Consider the following 20,121-nt stretch of genomic DNA (forward strand, 5'->3'; position numbering starts at 1 on the left):
CGGTAGCAATAGACGGACCGCATGTTGTAGTCGCAGCTTGCCAGCCATGGAAGATTTTCTAAAAATAATCTCAAGAGGTTATATGTGACACATAAATAAACACTGTTAAACTTTATGTATCTGCAAGTTATTAAATATTTCGTCGTCGTTCGAGATAAATTAATTATAACTGTTAATGAAAAGCTGAAATTAACTATACTAAATCGTACTTGGTACTAAACCTCAAAATTTATGTTGGCTAACAACATAACAATGTTATTATTCCTATTCCTCTGTCTGGAGATATAAATAGCTCAAGCAAGCAAAATTATTCTGTTACAAATATAGCAAAATATAAAATGTAAATTCGGGCAAACATCACGATGCGCGTTAATTTAAGAAGTCTACTTTTAGAAATCCTCACGTGGGCAGTTCAAATTTAGGCATTGAACGTTTATAATACGTTCTACATTGAAGTAGAATATGTTAATTTTAGTTACATAGCTTTGTGGTATATATGTCGTGGCCACAGTATTACCATATTTCCTACAGTAGTGCGACGAATGTACTTGTGCAGAGAAACGGAGGGGAACTGGCGGGGGGTCGGGCGACGCGGGCCGCTTAATGCAATCACGCTGAGTTTGCATTAACTATCGCGAAAGGACGACGCAGTCGTATTTTTTGTGTAATAATTTTATTATACATAGGTACTTACATATTCTATTATGGCGTGCAAAAACTGTTCCGTTTACGGATGTAAATCTACATTGAAATCCCAGAAGGAAACAATATTTCAGAAAGATTGTATTAATTGTATCTGTTGAATTAAAATCAAAGCTATTGTATATTATGTTGTCCTCATTATTTTCTAATCAGATTGTACATCCCAATGCATTACTTAGTTACTTAAATGATATAATATACAATTAAGAACATACAAAAATAAAGTGTCCACGTAGACTACGTAAATAATATTTAGCAGTGCAATATCTGTAATTATATATTTATGAACAAATAATTACATCAGATTTAATAATCGCAATTATTTTGAATGTACATAATATGAATAAATGATTTCATCATAATATTAATAATCAAAATTGTTTTATTTCCCATTTGTTGCAACCCTAGCCTATTTTCATGTGGCAATGGCATGTGTGTGTGTGCGTAAGTACCTACGCTGGCGGCGGCATCGCGCGACATCAAAGGCGTTTCCTTACTGTAGGAAATAATATTGTAATACCGTGTCGTGGCCATATCGTAGATTTGCTCATTTCATGATATGATCGATCATTTCGTGAAATGACATATACCTATATTTTATTCCTCTTTTCCTGCGTGATAGCTTATATTACAATTCGTTATAGATATTCGGCATGGAAAATGACAGACCTTGAGATTGTAGACATTTATTATATTAAAATGGAAGACAATTCGAGGCGTGTTGATAATTATATTCATAGATAAAAGTCTTCTTAAATCTAAGGGAATTATTCCGTCGTACATGATATACATCAACTCTACTGCATTTAAATAATTTTAATTAAAAATATTTGAATTTCTTAAATGGCGCTACTGATTAAAGGAATTTGGCTTAAAGTTTTGGCCTAATTTCTATGTATATATGTAATACAGACAATAAAGACAATATATCCGTAGCGATAAATGATGTATCCATTAATTTTGTTTCAGTGTCTTGCGCAATATATCCAAATAAATGGCAGCATGCTTTGGTTGAAATATAAGAGCTGGTCGTAGTCGGATGGCAACTTCGCCACAAACCCCGCTTAGCACACCTAAAAGTAATAGGAAAAAGAAAATGTATATGTAATATTATGTATGTTGGAAATAAAGAAAAATGTTAAATTATTGATATAAAAAACTATAGAAACTCACCGTTTTTCTTTAAATCTGCATTAATTTTGTCCCTGCATTCAGTAGAAGAGCCGTTAAAAGACAAAAATGTCCCTCGTCCTCTCACACTGTTAATAAGATGTGGAAATTCATTTTCGAGCTGGTGAAGACCCTCTTTCAAAACTTTACCACTCTCCTTGACTACAGCGAGTAAATTTTGACTTTTTATAACATTGAGAACTCTTTCCAACAAGATAAGTTTTCCGGGATCCCCCATCCACGTGTTGAATATGCGATAAGCGTGTGGCGCCCTGTAACAGTCATATCAATTTTAAATAGAGATAATAAATCTGTAGAAGGGTCAATTCTGTACATTGAAAATATTGAAAAAAATTACTAGCAGGGGGGTGTTACTGGATCGATACCAAACCCAAATATGTGATTAAAAAAATTTTTGCCTGTCTGTCTGTATGTTCAGGCATCACGTGAAAACTAACGGTTCGATTTCGATGAAACTTGGTTTAATTATACCTTATTATCCGGCATAAAATAGGATATTTTTTATCCCGGAAAAATACGTAGAAAAAAAGTAAATCTTAATTTTTCCGCGCGGACGGAGTCGCGGGCGGAAGCTAGTTTTAAATAAAGATAAGTATTTGAAAAAAAAAATTGCATAACCTTTCTTAACAATTACCATGCCTTAGGGTTACTAACTTTTTATAGCCTGAAAATGTATTAAATTACAGTAAATCTTCCTAAATTAATGCACATATAGTATAACAAAATGAAAACGGAAATGTATAAACAAGTTCAACTTGAATTTAATTTTAAAAATATAAATTAAGATTCGTAAAAGTAATGAGATGATGAAGTCGGTTAAAAATAATGAGAGATACTCTATCTTCGTTTCACGTAGGAGTAATTATAGACAACTAAATATAGTTTCACGTATTTTAGAAGTGTATCACCTTACATAACATAATAATGAGTATTTTTGGGCACATACATAACATTTCAAAAATACCATCGTATTTTTGAAATGTTATGTATGTATATATATGGGTATAGGAATATAGGAAAGTCTTTTTAGAACGGAAGATAAACAATCGTTTTTATTGGTACCTATCAAATGTTAATACGTTTAGTTTTATTTGATATTCTTTAACATCAAAGAATTATAATACCTTAGTAACTATCTCATAATAGATTTCAGGAAAACATTAGGTAGGTACCACAAGAAATTTAGACGTGAGAAGGTATGTAGAAACTAGGAACTAGCACAATACTTTCAAAACATAGTACCTATTAGTAATATTCTATTTGTATGTGCTTTTCATTATTGAGCCTTTATGAATTTTAGGTAATTTTAGGCATATAAATATATCATTTTGTATACGGTATTGGCTGAATTTATTCAAATTTTTGTTATGAGAAAGAAATCATTAATTTAAATCCAAACTAAATTTATTATTATTTAAATTAAAGCTAACCGAGGTATAATCAAATATAATAAAATATTATGTGATATCTGAAATGACCCTGGTGGTACGGCTGCGAGCTTCTTTTGCAATCATATCCGAGTAGGGAATTCACGGTCGCGTAGTTAAATGCGGAAGTTATTTATATATTGACGCATGAAAGGGGTCTAAATGCGGATCGCTACGACAATGACTCTGTGATGATGTGTCACTTGTTGCACTATTCATATTGAGAAGTAGGTATGATTCACAAATCGCTATAACTTGACTTGCTAAGTTGCTAGTTTGAACACGAAGTGGGCGCTACGGAATGTACATTGACACATTAGCATTATTTATCGATAGTTCGTAGGCAATTTTAACCATAAAATAAATAGGCAGCTAGCTAGCAAGTATTGTAAAAATTGCAAATGAATCAAATAAAATATCCTATTTTATCTTATCAAAATACTCTCAATGTTTCGATAATACCTACGTGCCTACAATATGTTTTGAAAACGTTACGCTTATAACTGTGAAAACGTATTAACGTATTGAAATTTAACGATTTAATCTCGTTCTCATAATAACGCAACGGTTAGGTAAAGAGGAGTTTAATATTCCAGTCTTCCGTCTTTCCATGGTGGAGAAGTCTGTCAATGAATCCACTTCATCCATTCATCATTCATATTGTATTGAAAATATATCCAACCAATAATTCGATAAATAATTTAATCTATATACAAGGCTCTGGAAATAAACACAAATGTATAATACACTAGCGGTCCGCCCCGGCTTCGCCCGTTGTACATATTTTGCAATAAAAAGTAGCCTATGTTCTTTCTCAGGATCTAAAGATTATCTGTGCCAAATTTCATCAAAATCGGTCCAGTAGTTTATGAACCTATTCATTACAATCAAACAAACAAAGTTTTCCTATTTATAATATTAGTGTAGATCAAATAATCTATCAGATGGGCACGACCTCAGGTGTAATGTAACTGTGAAATAAAATGTCGTGACACAGAACATTGAGCCCGTGCATATCTGAATAAACTATCAACGCAACACTACCATTAAAATACAATATACTAAGTACCTAATAAAATTCTTAAAACAATTGTAAAAAAATATTCCCATACTTACTTAACTACCTACCTAGTTTGTAACTAAGTAAAAAAAATTAGAAAATAATAACAGTAGGTGTGTACCTACATAGATTTTATTAATATTGCGATGTTTTACTTATGTAAGTACCTACTTTTCATAAATTAAATGTAAGTAAAAATAATTAATTCTTGTGGCCCCACATGATACGTGAGAAGAAAAATAATCTAGATAACCTTCAAAGTGTCTATTTTTATAAATAAAATTGTTGCTATATTCGTTATCTCTAGTACAGATGATAGAGTTGACTTGGTACCTACCATGTATATTGATTAAACAATTAACTAGATATTATAGACTTTTATTTTGATTAGTTATAATATAATTAAAAATAATCACCAATAAAAATGAAAATACAAGTAAAAGACGCCTAAACACGTATCCTTGATAAGTGTACAGTTTGAATTAAATCAGTCCGTTTAAAGTGGGTCAAAAGTCTATAGGAGTTGATTACATACAGATAGAAGGCGCTATTAAAAGCGTATTTATTAGTTTAATTTAGAAAATAATAATTTATACCTATTAGTTAGACAAAGTAATTTCAAACAAGTGATAACTGCGTTAAAAACAACCGACTTCAAACTTGCACTTGCAAAATTTACAAATACCTACAGACAAAAATGCTCATAAAATAAAAACTACTGGGCCTATCCGAATAAAATTTTTATGGGACCAATTCGACACCATCCCGCATCGAACAAAAAAAGAATCACGTAAATCGGTTCAGAAACCTCGGAGTAATCGGTGTACATACATAAAAAAAAAAAAAATATACCGGCCGAATTGATAACCTCCTCCTTTTTTTGAAGTCGGTTAAAAATTAAATGATATAAAACAATAATACTAACTTGAATTCAGTATTGTAGTAAAATCCACCAGTGAGCATTTTTTTACTGAAAGTAACAACATCGGGTGGTGATGGCAGGTTGAAATGCTCATGGCACCACATTTTTCCAGTAGGTCCACATCCAGTCTGAACTTCATCAATGATTAGGGCAACACCTTTCTACAAGGGAATTACAAATTTTAATTTACCAAAAAATTATTAAAATGATAGTTCTCCGTGGGGTGCCGGTTTAAGAATAGCACTCCCCCATCTCCTCCCGTGGGTGTCGTAAGAGGCGACTAAGGGATACCTAATACCGGAACGGGCAGCAGCGTTCCGTGACTTACATGCACATCTACTGCGCTCGCCAACCCGCCTGCCAAGCGTGGCGAGTATTGGCATTAAATCCCCTCATGGATTGTACACCTTTAACCAGGCCCCTAGTACCCGGCAGCCCCGCTATTCCTGGCTACGGTAGCGGCTACGGTAACGGCGGGGCAAGGGGTGCTAAGAATCACCGGATGCGATCCGGCTACCACTCCCGACGACCCCTGGCCCTGGTAACATACAATGCACGCACATTGAGGACGGATGAAAAGATTGTTGAGCTGGAAGAAGAATTGAGCAAATTACGCTGGGATGTCATAGGGTTATCTGAAGTCCGAAGAGAGGGGGAGGACACGGTAACGTTGACGTCCGGTAATTTGTTCTTCTACCGGGAGGGCGACCAACAGTCCCAAGGTGGAATCGGGTTTATCGTCCACAAATCTCTCGTCAACAACATCGTAAGCATTGAGAGTGTGTCGAGCAGGGTAGCGTGCCTTATACTCAGAATATCTCAAAGATATTCGCTGAAGGTCATACAGGTTTACGCACCGACCTCGGCTCACTCCGATGAAGAAGTGGAGGTTATGTATGAGGACATAAGTAGGGCCATACATACCTCGAAAACACACTTCAATGTTGTGATGGGAGATTTCAACGCAAAGTTGGGCAAGAGAGGCGATGATGAGTTGAGAGTGGGGCAATTTGGATTTGGACACCGCAATCCGAGGGGCCAGAGACTAGCAGACTTTCTGGAGAAGGAGGGTCTTTTTATGATGAATTCCTTCTTCCAGAAACCGACCCACAGGAAGTGGACCTGGCTCAGCCCCGACGGCAAGACGAAAAATGAGATAGACTTCATTATGACCACGAAAAGAGAAATATTCAAAGATGTCTCCGTGATCCACAGGGTGAAAACCGGAAGCGATCACCGAATGGTACGAGGCATCTTGAATATCGATGTCAAACGTGAGAGATCTCGTCTGATGAAGTCTACGCTCCGTCCTTGCCATGAACAAATCCAAAACCCCGAAAGCTTTCAACTGGAACTGCAAAATCGCTTCGATTGCCTCGACAGTAGCGTTTCAGTGGACGATCTAAATAACAGGATGGTAGAAACTATCCGCGCGGTTGGGTCCCACTTTAAAACCCGTAAAGTAAACCCGCAAAAACTCTCAGACCACACTCTGAAACTTATGGCAGACCGGCGCTCTATGCCACTGCGCACATCTGAAGATGCTAAGTCATATAGGCAGCTCAATAGACTGATATCTAAATCTCTGCGACACGACATTCGCTCCTTTAATGCTTCAAGCATTGAGGAAGCGATTAAGCGAAACCAAGGCTCGAAAGTGTTTGCAAGAGATATGTCTATTGGGCAGAGCCGGCTGACGAAGCTGAAGACAGACCGTGGCGTAGTAGTGTCGGCCAAGTCAGAGGTATTAGGAGAGGTCGAGAGGTTCTACCGGCAGCTTTACACCTCAGTTGCCAAGCCTGTTAATAGTCCGGCTAAAGACCCAAGAGCCCGACTAACCCGACATTTCACCGAGGATATCCCGGACATCAGCCTGTACGAGATTAGGATAGCTCTGAAACAGCTTAAGAACAACAAGGCGCCGGGTGAGGATGGAATCACCTCTGAGCTTCTGAGAGCGGGTGGAAAACCAATCCTCAGGATGCTCCAGAGGCTATTCAATTCCGCCTTGCTCGAGGGCACAACGCCTGAAGCATGGAGCAGGAGTGTGGTTGTTCTATTCTTCAAAAAGGGAGATAAGACCCTATTGAAGAACTACAGACCGATATCACTCCTGAGTCATGTTTATAAGCTGTTTTCAAGGGTTATTACGAATCGTCTCGAACGCAGGTTAGATGACTTCCAGCCTCCCGAACAAGCCGGTTTCCGTAAAGGCTTTAGCACCATAGACCACATCCACACGCTGCGGCAAATTATACAGAAAACCGAAGAGTATAATTTGCCACTATGCTTAGCGTTCGTGGACTATGAAAAAGCCTTCGATTCGATCGAGACCTGGGCCGTGTTGAGGTCTCTCCAGCGGTGCCGTATTGACTATCGGTACATCGAAGTATTGAGAAGCTTGTACGAAAACGCCACCATGTCAGTCCGAGTACAAGATCAGTGTACAAAGGCAATCCCATTGCAGCGCGGTGTTAGACAAGGCGACGTGATCTCGCCCAAACTTTTTACCGCTGCTTTGGAAGATGCCTTCAAACTATTAGAATGGAAAGGACTTGGCATCAATATTAATGGCGAGTACATCTCTCATCTTCGATTTGCCGACGACATCGTAGTCATGGCAGAATCCCTGGAAGACCTTAATACAATGCTCGATGACCTCTACAGAGTTTCACAACAAGTGGGCCTTAGCATGAACATGGACAAGACGAAAATCATGTCAAATGTCCATGTTGTGCCCACTCCGGTCTCTGTTGGAAACTCTATTCTCGAAGTTGTTGACGAATATGTCTACCTTGGACAAACCATCCAATTAGGCAGGTCCAACTTCGGGAAAGAGGTCAATCGTCGAATCCGACTCGGATGGGCAGCGTTCGGGAAGTTACATAACATCTTTTCGTCCAAAATCCCTCAGTGCCTGAAGACAAAAGTCTTCGAGCAATGTGTGTTGCCGGTGATGACATACGGTACAGAAACGTGGTCTCTAACCCTGGGCCTTGTGCACAAACTCAGCGTCGCTCAACGTGCTATGGAAAGGGCTATGCTCGGAGTTTCCCTACGAGATCGAATCAGAAATGAGGAGATCCGTAGGAGAACCGGTGTCACTGACATAGCTCGCCGGATTAGCACGCTGAAGTGGCAATGGGCTGGGCACATAGCCCGCAGAACCGATGGCCGTTGGGGCAGAAAGGTTCTCGAATGGAGACCACGTACTGGACGACGAAGCGTGGGACGACCACCCACAAGATGGACAGACGACCTGGTCCGAGTGGCAGGGAGCCGCTGGATGCAGGCCGCCGGTGACCGGTCGTGGTGGAAAACCCTGAGGGAGGCCTTTGTCCAGCAGTGGACGTCCCACGGCTGAAACGACGACGAACGACGACGACGATAGAGTAAGGGATTTTAATTACCCTTTTTCCTTACTCTACCATTTTAATATATGTTTTTATTTTAGGTATTGTAATGAAAGCTAAAATACATATATTAGTTTACAATAAATATGCAGCTAACATTTATCAGTTTATACACAACATATTCATATTAAATACTATATATGTAATTATTAATTTTACATTACAAAAACAAGACAAATAAAAAGCACTGTTAACAAAAGAAAGCTAGAAAAATCTTTACAGTTATCTTTACAGTTAAGTATGAATTTGAATAAAGATTTCTGTCAATGACATTAACAAAAAAAGATAATTTAATCTCCCCTTGTAGTACGGGAGCTAGCAACGTTTAAAAAAAAGTCATTTTAGTATAGTTGGGTTTTTGATATACTGTTTCTCTTGCTATTTCGGTTAGAGTCCGGGCTGTCTGGCTGGCCGCAGTGGTTGCGTTTATTAGTGCGCATCTTATCTGCACAGGAAAATATCCCTAATTTAAAGTCATTTTTTAACGCGTAATTTTTAATCTTTTGCCTTTAGATAGATCCATCAGACATAATTTTTTTATTGCAAGACGTTTTTTTCGTTGTAAAATAGGTGCCATACGCAATTTTTATTTCAAAATAACTAAAATGTCATCGAAATAAGTGAAATTACATCAACATGAGTTCGCTTAAAAGGTAAGTAATAACTTTATTATTTATATTATATTAACCTTTTTTAATACTTATATTGAATAATTAGTAAACTAATATTTTTAATAGATGGTTTCATATTTATTACACTTTTGGGTATAAATATGAATTTGATGATATTTGTATTTTCTAGTGTTTGATTATACGCGAATATTATACATTTTGAAATTAAAGACTTGGGAAAATAATACAATGAATAAATCGCGTTTAAAATACGTTAAAAAGTCTTTAATTTCTTGATGATATTTGGTTTTTATCAAGTTTACATTAACGTCCTATTTGAGGTTCGTTGGGAAAAAGGAGGCGATATGGTAGATTGTTGCAAAAAAACTGTAAATAGTAAAATGAATATTATATATAGTATAAGTAACACAGTGATTACTTATCCTTCACTGGGACTCATGTTGATGGAATTTCACTTATTTCGATGATATTTTAATTATTTTGAAATAAAAATTGCGTCTGGCACCTATTTAACAACGAAAAACACGTCTTGCAATAAAAAATGTATGTCTAATGGATCTATCTAAAGGCAAACGATTAAAAATTACGCGTTAAAAAATGACTTTAAATTAGGGATATTTTCCTGTGCAGATAAGATGCGCACTAATAAACGCAACCACTGCGGCCAGCCAGACAGCCCGGACTGTAACCGAAATAGCAAGAGGAACAGCATATCAAAGAACCAACTATACTAAAATGCTCACTTGTCAACGTTGCTACCTCCTAGAATATTGCTATAATTGTCATGATTATAATTCCATAGGTTAACAAAATAACATTTTCATGAATATGCTTCTCTAATCTACCTTTTGACAAATTTTTTGTAACTTTTGGAAGAATTCTGGTGAAGCTTCATAATCTCCTCCCTCTGATTGGATAGGTTCAATGATCATACCAGCAACTGGATTTCCATTTTTATTGTATTTTTCAATCACATCTTCAACTTGTTCCAGACATCTAAAAATATACATGATTATAATTTTCACTTTAAAAAATAGAAGTACATTCACTAAAATATAATCTAACTAGTAAAATTATGCAGACACAAGCACACCTACCTACAAGTGTGGAAACATTGTTCAATGCAAATTTAATCTGCAGGACGACTCCTTTCAAATTCATAAATTAACTGCTTATAGTAAAGACTAGAAGAAATAAAGATAAACAAAAAAAAGATAAGTAAATATGTATAAGTAGTATGTTTAAAATAAAAAGAAATGAAAAATTAACTTTAAGCTCAATGTATATGAAGGAACAGTACTTGGCATCTTCCTGTTGATTTTCACTCTTGTGTTGGTCAAGTGGATATTTATATCTTGGAAAGGGAGCAACTGGCCAATCAAATGCAGGACAATCCAATTTGTGAATTGGTTTAGACCTTGTCGTAGATAATGCTCCAAATGTGCGACCGTGAAAACCACCCTGAATTAAATAGTACCTAGTAGTAATTAACCTGATATATACAATAAAGTTATCCATTTCTTTTTATATCTTTATAAAATACCTTAAAAGAAAGTATTGACATCTTTGGTGCACCTGGTTGCTGGTTCACCATACAAGAAGCCAACTCCTCTGGTGTAAAATCAGTTTTGCCCCCACGCTGCTTTGTACGATACCACATAAAAATGGCTTTATAAGCATTTTCATTGGAACATGAGCCACACATCATAGTAGCAATTCCCTTAAGACCAGCCGGTGCAACAGGCATTAACACATTCTTTAATCGATTTGGCCATTGTGTTGCTGGAAACACTCCTAGGGCTGGTCTGTTAATTAACTCACTCTAAAATAATATAACAAAAAATTTATTTAATCTAAAAATTATTTAATTAACACACTGTCCATACAACTTTAGTGTGTTTAACCTTTTTGTTTATTGTGTATTATTATTGCAATGAATCAGAATTTAATAATATTATTTAAATATTATAATAAAATGAGTCTGATTGTGATATATATAAAATAATATATAACTTTTTTAATTAAATAATAATTTATTAATTTAACCTATCTGATACATTATATGACTTACCAAATTATGTTTATCTTCAAAAGCATTTAATAATTCAGGATGATTGTATCCAAGAGGAACAGATGATATTTGAGTGAAAGCATCTAAGAAGATATTACCATCGGCATCCACGAAATAGTTTCCGATGCTCTTATCATAATCACCAAAAAGTTGAACGGAATCTGCTTGCTGAGAATTTAAATACAATTAACTATATAAAATCTTTGCTAGTAAGAATTATGTAGAGACAATTCTTACTAGCTACTTAAAATAAGCGTTATTAATAAATTACATATTATTATACCTATTGACATCAATGTTGTTTAAATAATATTATGTTACAAAACTCACTTGTAAAGATGAAAGTTCTTTGAACAAATCTTTTGTTTTAGGTCCAGGAATATCCGTTTTTATTGATGGTTTTTCCGGTTCTTGTGTTAAAGAAACGCTCAATTGTCTGGAAACTGGACACATATTTTTACAAAAAATACGTTGAAAGTTACAATAGTTGGAATTATTTCATATACAATTAATAATTGCAAATATTAAAAAAAAAAAAAACTGTAAAACTCATACAATTACGACTGACGTACTTCTTCCATTTACGAAGAATACTTACAGTGTTTCGTCGGAATAGTCCTTTTTTCTATTATTAATTTACAGCCTCTTAAAAACATTTTGATTGCGTATTTTTTATTTACTCTGAAATATCTATTCACAATAAACTCGAATTAATTTGCGTATTACCTACTACGAATTTATACGCAACAAGGCAAACCGCAAATATTTTACGTCAATAGTCATTAGGTGATAGGTCAATACTGCTAGGTACTAGGTAGGCACTAGGCAGTAGCTGGCAGTAGCAATGCGCGTTCTGAAACCAAATCGTTCTCAGTCACAGAGCAAGTAATATAGGTTCTCAGTCAGCTGACAGCTCCGCATAATCAATCGTAAATTCTGACATTCTGACTAGCCGGCTAGTAACACAGAGCAAGTTGGCTAGTAATGGTAATTAAGGCTAGTAACCATAGCTGAGATCATGATAAAATAAATATGTATAATAATGGTATAATAATAATTATTATCAGTTATCAGTGGGTGGATATTCAATCGCCATGCCCGTTTCACGTATTATATCGTTGCTTGCTTTTAGGTCAATAATTAATGTTATTACGTATATTTTTAAAATTATTTGACAATACGATAATAAATTTTAATCAGTATGTAGGTAACTGGTAACGACAACTACAAGATCAGGTTACCTACAACATGGATTACAAGTAGGTAGTTACTAGGGTAGGTAGTGTACAATTTTTTATAAATAAAGATCACCCATCAGTTTATTTAGGTAGGTATCTTCGTTTAATAAGAAAATAATATCTCGTAAGCCACTGACCAATCTTTCAATTTATTCAATAGGCTTAGGGACCAAGAATTGAATTAAGATATGAATAAACCTAGTGCAGTGTCTACTAGCAATAAAATTTGCAGAAGTTAGTTTGCGCAATACTTAATGAGGTAGACAATTCTTTCAAATCGTGGTACCTACTTGATCACGAACTCTTATTTAATTATTTCCCGCGATGGTACCTAACTACTAGAATAGAGAGCTATTCAAAATTCAAATCACAGTTCTAATTATACGTCGCCTCAAGCAGGTAAAAAGAACGCTGACGGTTGCTGCGCATTGCTGCGCATTGGCGATTTATCGGTCTATTCTATTTGGTGTTATGAGGTGGTATAAGATTATCAAATAGGTAGTTGCGAAGCCACGATTCGCGAGCCTAGTTAAAAAAAATTGGTTGCCTGTAAAGTCGGTATACGGGCGAAAGTTTTACGTGACAACGACTTTTTATGTCTGTCTCTCTCGCTCTTAGGCGGGCTAACCATTGCCTCTTTCGGTGACTCATCGTAACGTTACCGAGCGTTACACTTTTTCATAAGTGACTCCCAGCCGCAACCTAATTTAAGACGTTGTCACGTCAATAAAATAATCGGCACATAGCTTTCGTGCATAACTCGATCCATGCGCAAACACGCCCCATCACTTTCATCCAGCGTCCTAGTCTAAGATCCGGCTGCAGGATTAGTGCGTTCATCTGTTTTTTGCTGAAAACCGAATTTTTATGTATATTAGGAGAATATATATCGACTAGGTTGGCAGTCAAAATTTGGCCGCAAGCATGTTTAATTAAAAATTTTCTAATCGATTTTTGGGAAAAAAATTCGTTCACTTGTTTTTTGAATTAGCATTTGCTGCTGTCGTAATTTTCGTTAGGTACCCATTTGATCACTATTATTTAGGATCTGAACCTCAAATAGAAAAAAAAAACGGAACTCCTAAAAAGGATCACATATATTATGTCCGTCTTTTTACGACGGTAATAAAATAGTTTGGATTTATTTACGATTTTATTTCTTTACTGAGACTTGGTAAAATTAATGATGAATGAGAGGGTGATTATAATTATGATTTTACGGTTTATTTTAGAATAGCATCCCTAGGTACCTACATGAGACGTTTTGTTTCTTTTTGTTCCAATACGAAATAATTCGGCTTTTCTACAACAGAGGGCGTTAATTTTCAATAGCTATAACTTTGGACCTAAACACATAGAAATAAGGTTGATATTTGTGTTAAACGTGATAATAAGAACGGTCGACTGTGGTCTGTGACATTCATTGTTATTTAGATATTTTCTATGGCGACATTCGTAATAATTGTAAATATTCTATAATTTTAAGGAAAAACGGCGTTATTTCTAAAAAAAATACTTGCCGATGAAATATTATTCCTTTATTAGTATAAGTTATTAAAACTTATGGGAGAATTTCCGCACTGGGAAATGCTGAAACACACCATGTTTACACATATACGTCTCGAGAGCAACTGAACATTGACGAAAGCTCTAGTGGCTTGGAAGTCACCTGAGTGGCGACAAGGTCACGCGCGCTTAAGACTTCTAGTGTCTTGTTATTTAGATTTCTATGGATTATTACCTAGTTTACCTAGTTAGGCCGAGCTGATTATGTCTACTGTCAACAGAATGCATCAAGTTGTCTTACCATACACTTTGTTGGGGTTTATATAATAAAACAAAACAACCACAAATCCACAGATACAGCATTTCATAATCGTTTATTATTTCTATGTTCATTTAATAACTACGAGAAATTTAATAAATAGAACCCTACCACTGTGTTTAACATATTTACATATAATTTTATTAAAAGTTTAGTTAAACATTTATATAAAATACTAATCATTCAAAAGTACATTGGAATTAAATCTCAAACATTCTATGTATGACGTAATAATGCATCTTGTCTTACCATCAACCATCAACCAACACAATTAATATCTTAGCTATTGCTGATACATAATGCCTATGCCCAATTGCATAATACTCTATCAAATTTAAATACCAAAGTTAATATTGCTTTTATAATACACATTTATTTATTTATACAGAACTAACTTGCATGGCGGTGAAACGAGAGCTAGTTTCTATATCTAGAGAATCAGTAGTCAATTGTGAACGCGAATCTGATGTTTCTGTGCTGTTCTGTACTGACCCCATTGAAATATCGTCCTTTTGACTGCCATCAAGGGAGCTGTCCGTTTTCGGTTGTGAATCTACCATATCACCCCCTCCACTAATAGCATTCCACATGCCTTTAGATTCTTTGGTATTACCTTTTTTATCTGTTATGGTAGTATTTTTAACATCTTTTGTCTTTTTACCTAGAACTGGAAAAGAACTAAGTTTCGGTTTAGAATTTCGTACTGCAGCTCCCCTTTGCATGTGGGCCGCATTCTCCACCTCCCCTTCTTCTATGATTGAAGTCAACATATCTGTATTTTCTGTTGGAACTGCTTGGCCAGCTTGGATTGGAATGTCATCTGAAATTATATTATGTATCATGAAACAACATGTAGGTATCTTACTTTAGATTTCCCTTTTCCGAATATATCTACATCCGATAGTTGGAATTGTATATTATGCTTATAAACTTTAATTTTGTAATTCATACCTGACTAAACATTTTAAAATGTTGCAGATATGAACATAGTAAGGCTTGCATTAAGTATTATAAAAAAACATTAAATTATTTTTGATCTGTAATTGAAATACATACATAAGAACTTAAATAAATGCTTATTTAATGTATCCAGAGGAAATATTCTGATATATTCCATTCCTTACCTGGAAGTTTTTTGGTACGGAATGAAGCATTTGTAATCATTGATTTGGACATTGTCACAGTGGTTGTTGCAGGAGACAATGCTACACTTATTCCCATTGGACCGTCACAGGGTTGCCCTAAAATTATACAGCATGATAAAAATTGATCTTTAACATATTATTATAAGGGTATCATTTAAGCTATCACCAATTTAATTAGTTTTGTGTTTCCTAAATAATAGGGTTTGTCCTCAAAATAGTAGATCTGTCACCAAAATGAAATCACCAAACAATGCAAAATCAGTTCCACAATAAATCACCTAAAATCCTGAGATATAAGGTCTAGTACCAAATAAATGTTTTTGTATGTATTATAATAGGTGTGTCCTAATAAGCATTTAAGCAAACTAATTTAAAGAGATCACCAATAAATCATATTATGTTAAGTACTAAAAGTTAAAATAATCAATATTTATTCTTAAAAATAATAACCACTGAATAATCAGCTCTGGTTTAATAGCTGGCATAATTGTAGATAAAACACTTAATTAAAGTTAAAATAATCAATATTTATTGTTAAAAAACAATAATCACTGAATAATCAGCGCTGGTTTGGATTTCGAAGGGCGCCCCCTTTTTCTTTTCTGGCCGATAAGCACATTTTTTGCTTCTGGTGGGGGGTTGGCCAGCTTTAAGCGTATGGCTAATTCGATAATAAGTTTGCACATGTCAATTTTTAAAGTGCGCCAATTTGTCTCCGCCCCTTTGATCATTTTTTCATTTAAATTATAAATTGATGTATTAAATTGATAACGAATACTATTAATTTATTATCTGAACGAAATAAAATGTTACTACTGTATTGGTGACAAAATATCAAATAAAAAGGAGTCGCAGTCAGGGATCGATAATCAATTTATTTGGTGACAGATCTACCATTCTGAGCACAGAGCTAATATTTAGGTAACAAAACTGTTATTATAAGAACGAAGTTTATATTCATGTAATGCAATATAATTTTATTGGTTATCGATCTCTTATTTTACACATATATTAACATTAATTTGATAATTCATACCTGGGAACAATTCTTGTTTATCTGAGAACAGAAATATTTCGTGGTGATAGATCTATTTATTAGGTGATACAACTTGATGACAAATATAAATTTTGGTGATAGAAAATATAGTTCCCTTATTATAAAACCGATTTTTTTTAATGAAGTAATAAGAATAAATACCTGCAGGATTACTTTTCAATGAATTTATAACAGCACTTGTTACCAACATCACATCTGGAAATAGTTCATACTGTGCCCTCTCATCTATATCTGTTACTGCCTGCAGGGCTAATGTGTAAAACTCGTTGAACATTGCAAAATATGCCCCAAATATCATTTCTAACATAAAATTTGAAGTTACTGGAATTCTTTGAATAGACTTTGCATTTGATAAAGTTCCTTTTTTCTTAAAGCCTTGCGTTACAATCCTGTAAAAATGTTTTAAAATTGTCAATTTATATATTAGATTGAGAGTAAAAATAAAAAGCATACTATTATGACAGTTTAAATGGTACTTATGTTTTTTTAATTGTTACACTGCACTTCAGTTGTTTTTATTGCTGATGATTGAATCAAATATTTTTTACAATAAAAATATAATAATTCCTTTATACCTAGATGCAGCAATGCAGAAATGTCTCAAGGCAAGTTTGGGTAATAAACTCAGATGTCTGTTATAAACAAACAAAAGTGCTGCCATCACTTTCAATCTATTTTGTGCATTTATAACTTCAACTTGTGGAAGTGGCCCCCAACTGACAAGTTTTGTGTTACATTCTTCCCATCTCCGCAATGCACTCTCAGTTAGGAACTGAGACCCCAGACTAAGTGGCTAAAAATGTAATTTAATATTAGTCTTTGAAGAAGAAAAATAAATAACACCATTTTTATGTGATAATATTTTGTGAGTTAACTTACCTCATGATATATTGAATTCTGTGCAAGAGAAGGTAATCTGAAAGACACCACTTTAGGTTTTCCGTTTTCATCAACAACTTCAAAATTATATAACCCTAGAAAAAAAAAAACCATACAATTTATGACATAATTATGAAATACTTAAACATATAATTACAACTTAAATACATACCAATAAGCAGAGTTTCAATTGGTCTAAATGATTTGGCATTGCCAATAGCAACAGCTTTTAGGTAGATATAGATAAACACAGGTACAAATTGTAATGTAAACCTTTGCAGCTCAATCTCTTTGGATCTGTAGAAACTAAATAATTGCATGCAAACACTTTCCAGCATCTGTAATGTTGGTTTGAAAGATTTATAAATACATTAAAATTCAGTTTATGGATAGCTTAATCTAGTTCAAAATACAAGCAAGGCAAGTAATTATTAGTCACCAATGGGGAGATGGGGTAGTTTATATTAGAAAATTTACCTCTTCATCAATTTCTGGACTAGAACTTGACGATTGTCCAGTTTCGTCATCGCTGTTCAGTAAATTAAATATTGCTGTTGCGATTTCGTGATTATGCTCATGTTCTGCTGCAAAACTTTTTATTTCATGTTCTTGCAAGGATGTATACTCATTAAGCCATTCTTTTATTAACTGTTTTCCGTCTGCCATCGTTAACTGGAATAGTTAAGTTTCATAACATTATAATTATGCGAATAAGATTTATTACTTCACAGTGAGCTACACTGTTTACATGACATGAAATTGAAATGTTACTACTATCTACCTTGTGATCGATTTTCTAGCTAATAATTGACAGAATATACAATGTATGTTGTGAACTTACCAATTTTACTGGCCAAGTCCAAGGTCTATATTAGGCTGTTTAGTTAGCTCAATTTTTTTTATTTATGCCTGACGTATTTAACTAACGTCTCCTCACATTAGATTTCTAAATTACGATTTCAAAGAACCTACGATATTTTATTTTTCTTTAATATTCCATAATGGTTCAATTTTTAGATTTTCCCTAGTCTCCTATTTTTTTATTTTCATTTTATTTTACAATTTACAGGTAGGTACCTACTAGGTTCTTGAGAAAATGTGACAGATGACATCACAGGATGACAATTGACATTTGACACATTTTTACGACTTAAGGCGCTACTCACGGTTCAACACAACCCACATTCTGCTGACACAATTTGTTGCAGTCGCGATTGAGCGTTCTCTACTCACGATTCATCCAACCCTCAATCTGATGACACAATTTCATTCCGCGATTGCTTGCCACAACGTGTACACGTCACGTTCGTATTAGACATGAGTCCGCCGAAACTAACAAAATTTCAAAAAGCAGGTGTTGCACTTACTGTAGCATCGTTATGGGTTTGACGCATTTGGTGCACTTCTCAACTTGTACACCATGCTCAAATGGTGAAGTTAGCAACTGGTGCACTTCTCAAATGGTACACTTCGCAACTTGTGCACTTCTCAATTGGTGCACTTCGCAAAATGTGCACCTTTTATGATGAGTGGAGATTTGGCAAAATTGTTTAAAAATGAAAGAATCTTTTGTTTTGCATAGGTTATTTTCTTGTACCTTTTAAACCTTTTAAGTAGGTACACTCTTACTTAAACAATTTTCGATGATCATATAAAAATTCACACGAAAGTTTAAAAAAAAATTGTAAGGAAAATTACAATATATAATAATATCATATTATCTTTATTATGAACTTTTTGCTAAAAAATATTATTATTTTTTTCTTATTTAATGATAATGAATATGATTTCGAGGGACTTTTTTATATTTGTAAAAAATAAAAATGTTGTAGTGTTTATGCAGTTTAATTAAAATTATTTATATTTAATTATAATGATTTTGCAGTAGGTAAATCTTCTGAATGAGTCATTTCTCATCTCTTTGTTCATATAATTTTTGTTTTTTTTTTGTCCCATAAATGAGGCATGTCCTTATAGATTTCGAAAATCTGGGTCCGCACCAATGGTCCGCACAGTTTTTTCTTTATTAGTCGTCATGTTGCACGTGCGAGGTGGATATGGCGACCCGGAGGCGCAAGAAACGTACAATCCGCCACAACGCTTGATCGCGATTGAGCCAAGATTGGAGCAATCACAATACTCACGTTTCAACACGCACACAATCTGCTGAGACAATTTGTCTGGTTGCTTCCACGCCGATGCAATTCGCAACATGTTGGGTTACACCCCCAACGTGCCCTCAACTATACTATTGACGACACAATCTGTCAGCTCACTGCAGATTGTGTCAACAGATTGTTGCTGAAATTGAATCGTGAGTAGCTAGCTTTATAGCGTTTTCATATTATCCGATCCGATATCGGGGGTAAGTTAGTTTTTATTGTTCTGTGGGGTAAGTAAAATGTATGATATAAATGTACCTGTCTTTCGCATTGTCCGGCCGATACCGATATGCCTGTGGATATGCCAGTATGCCAGTATGGAGTATTAGCTAGTTCAATAAAGAAACGAATCTTCAATGGCGGCGCTTATCATTCCCTCTCGCTCACACACGGCCGT

General features: G+C 34.8%; 2 protein-coding genes across 2 annotated transcripts; both read right to left on the reverse strand.

Moving 5' to 3' along the window:
- Positions 1-1,372: 1,372 nt before the first annotated feature.
- LOC123691303 (4-aminobutyrate aminotransferase, mitochondrial) lies at positions 1,373-12,206 on the reverse strand. The gene is made up of 9 exons (XM_045635629.1): positions 12,017-12,206; positions 11,749-11,861; positions 11,419-11,586; positions 10,891-11,169; positions 10,648-10,808; positions 10,193-10,343; positions 5,306-5,463; positions 1,876-2,144; positions 1,373-1,775 (listed from the first exon to the last, which is right to left on the reverse strand). Exons 1-9 carry the CDS (start codon positions 12,072-12,074, stop codon positions 1,657-1,659), a joined length of 1,476 nt encoding a protein of 491 aa, XP_045491585.1. The 5' UTR covers positions 12,075-12,206; the 3' UTR covers positions 1,373-1,656.
- A 2,303-nt stretch (positions 12,207-14,509) lies between these two features.
- Positions 14,510-18,640, reverse strand: LOC123691304 (hyccin). The gene is made up of 8 exons (XM_045635630.1): positions 18,404-18,640; positions 18,040-18,234; positions 17,735-17,900; positions 17,563-17,657; positions 17,259-17,476; positions 16,825-17,072; positions 15,606-15,722; positions 14,510-15,301 (listed from the first exon to the last, which is right to left on the reverse strand). Exons 2-8 carry the CDS (start codon positions 18,226-18,228, stop codon positions 14,862-14,864), a joined length of 1,473 nt encoding a protein of 490 aa, XP_045491586.1. The 5' UTR covers positions 18,229-18,234; positions 18,404-18,640; the 3' UTR covers positions 14,510-14,861.
- Between the last annotated feature and the right edge of the window lie 1,481 nt (positions 18,641-20,121).

The sequence above is a fragment of the Colias croceus genome, chromosome 4 (assembly GCF_905220415.1).
Source record: "Colias croceus chromosome 4, ilColCroc2.1".
Taxonomy (NCBI): Eukaryota; Metazoa; Arthropoda; class Insecta; order Lepidoptera; family Pieridae; genus Colias; species Colias croceus.

Coding starts and splice junctions, on each gene's coding strand:
- LOC123691303 (XM_045635629.1), bottom strand. CDS start 12,074: ATGTTTTTAAGAGGCTGTAAATTAATAATAGAAAAAAGGACTATTCCG. Junction 11,170..11,418: donor TTGAAGATAAACATAATTTG/GTAAGTCATATA, acceptor ATATTATTTTAG/AGTGAGTTAATTAACAGACC. Junction 1,776..1,875: donor TGCAGATTTAAAGAAAAACG/GTGAGTTTCTAT, acceptor TATTACTTTTAG/GTGTGCTAAGCGGGGTTTGT.
- LOC123691304 (XM_045635630.1), bottom strand. CDS start 18,228: ATGGCAGACGGAAAACAGTTAATAAAAGAATGGCTTAATGAGTATACA. Junction 17,901..18,039: donor GTCCAGAAATTGATGAAGAG/GTAAATTTTCTA, acceptor CCAACATTACAG/ATGCTGGAAAGTGTTTGCAT. Junction 15,723..16,824: donor ATTGAAAAGTAATCCTGCAG/GTATTTATTCTT, acceptor GTATAATTTTAG/GGCAACCCTGTGACGGTCCA.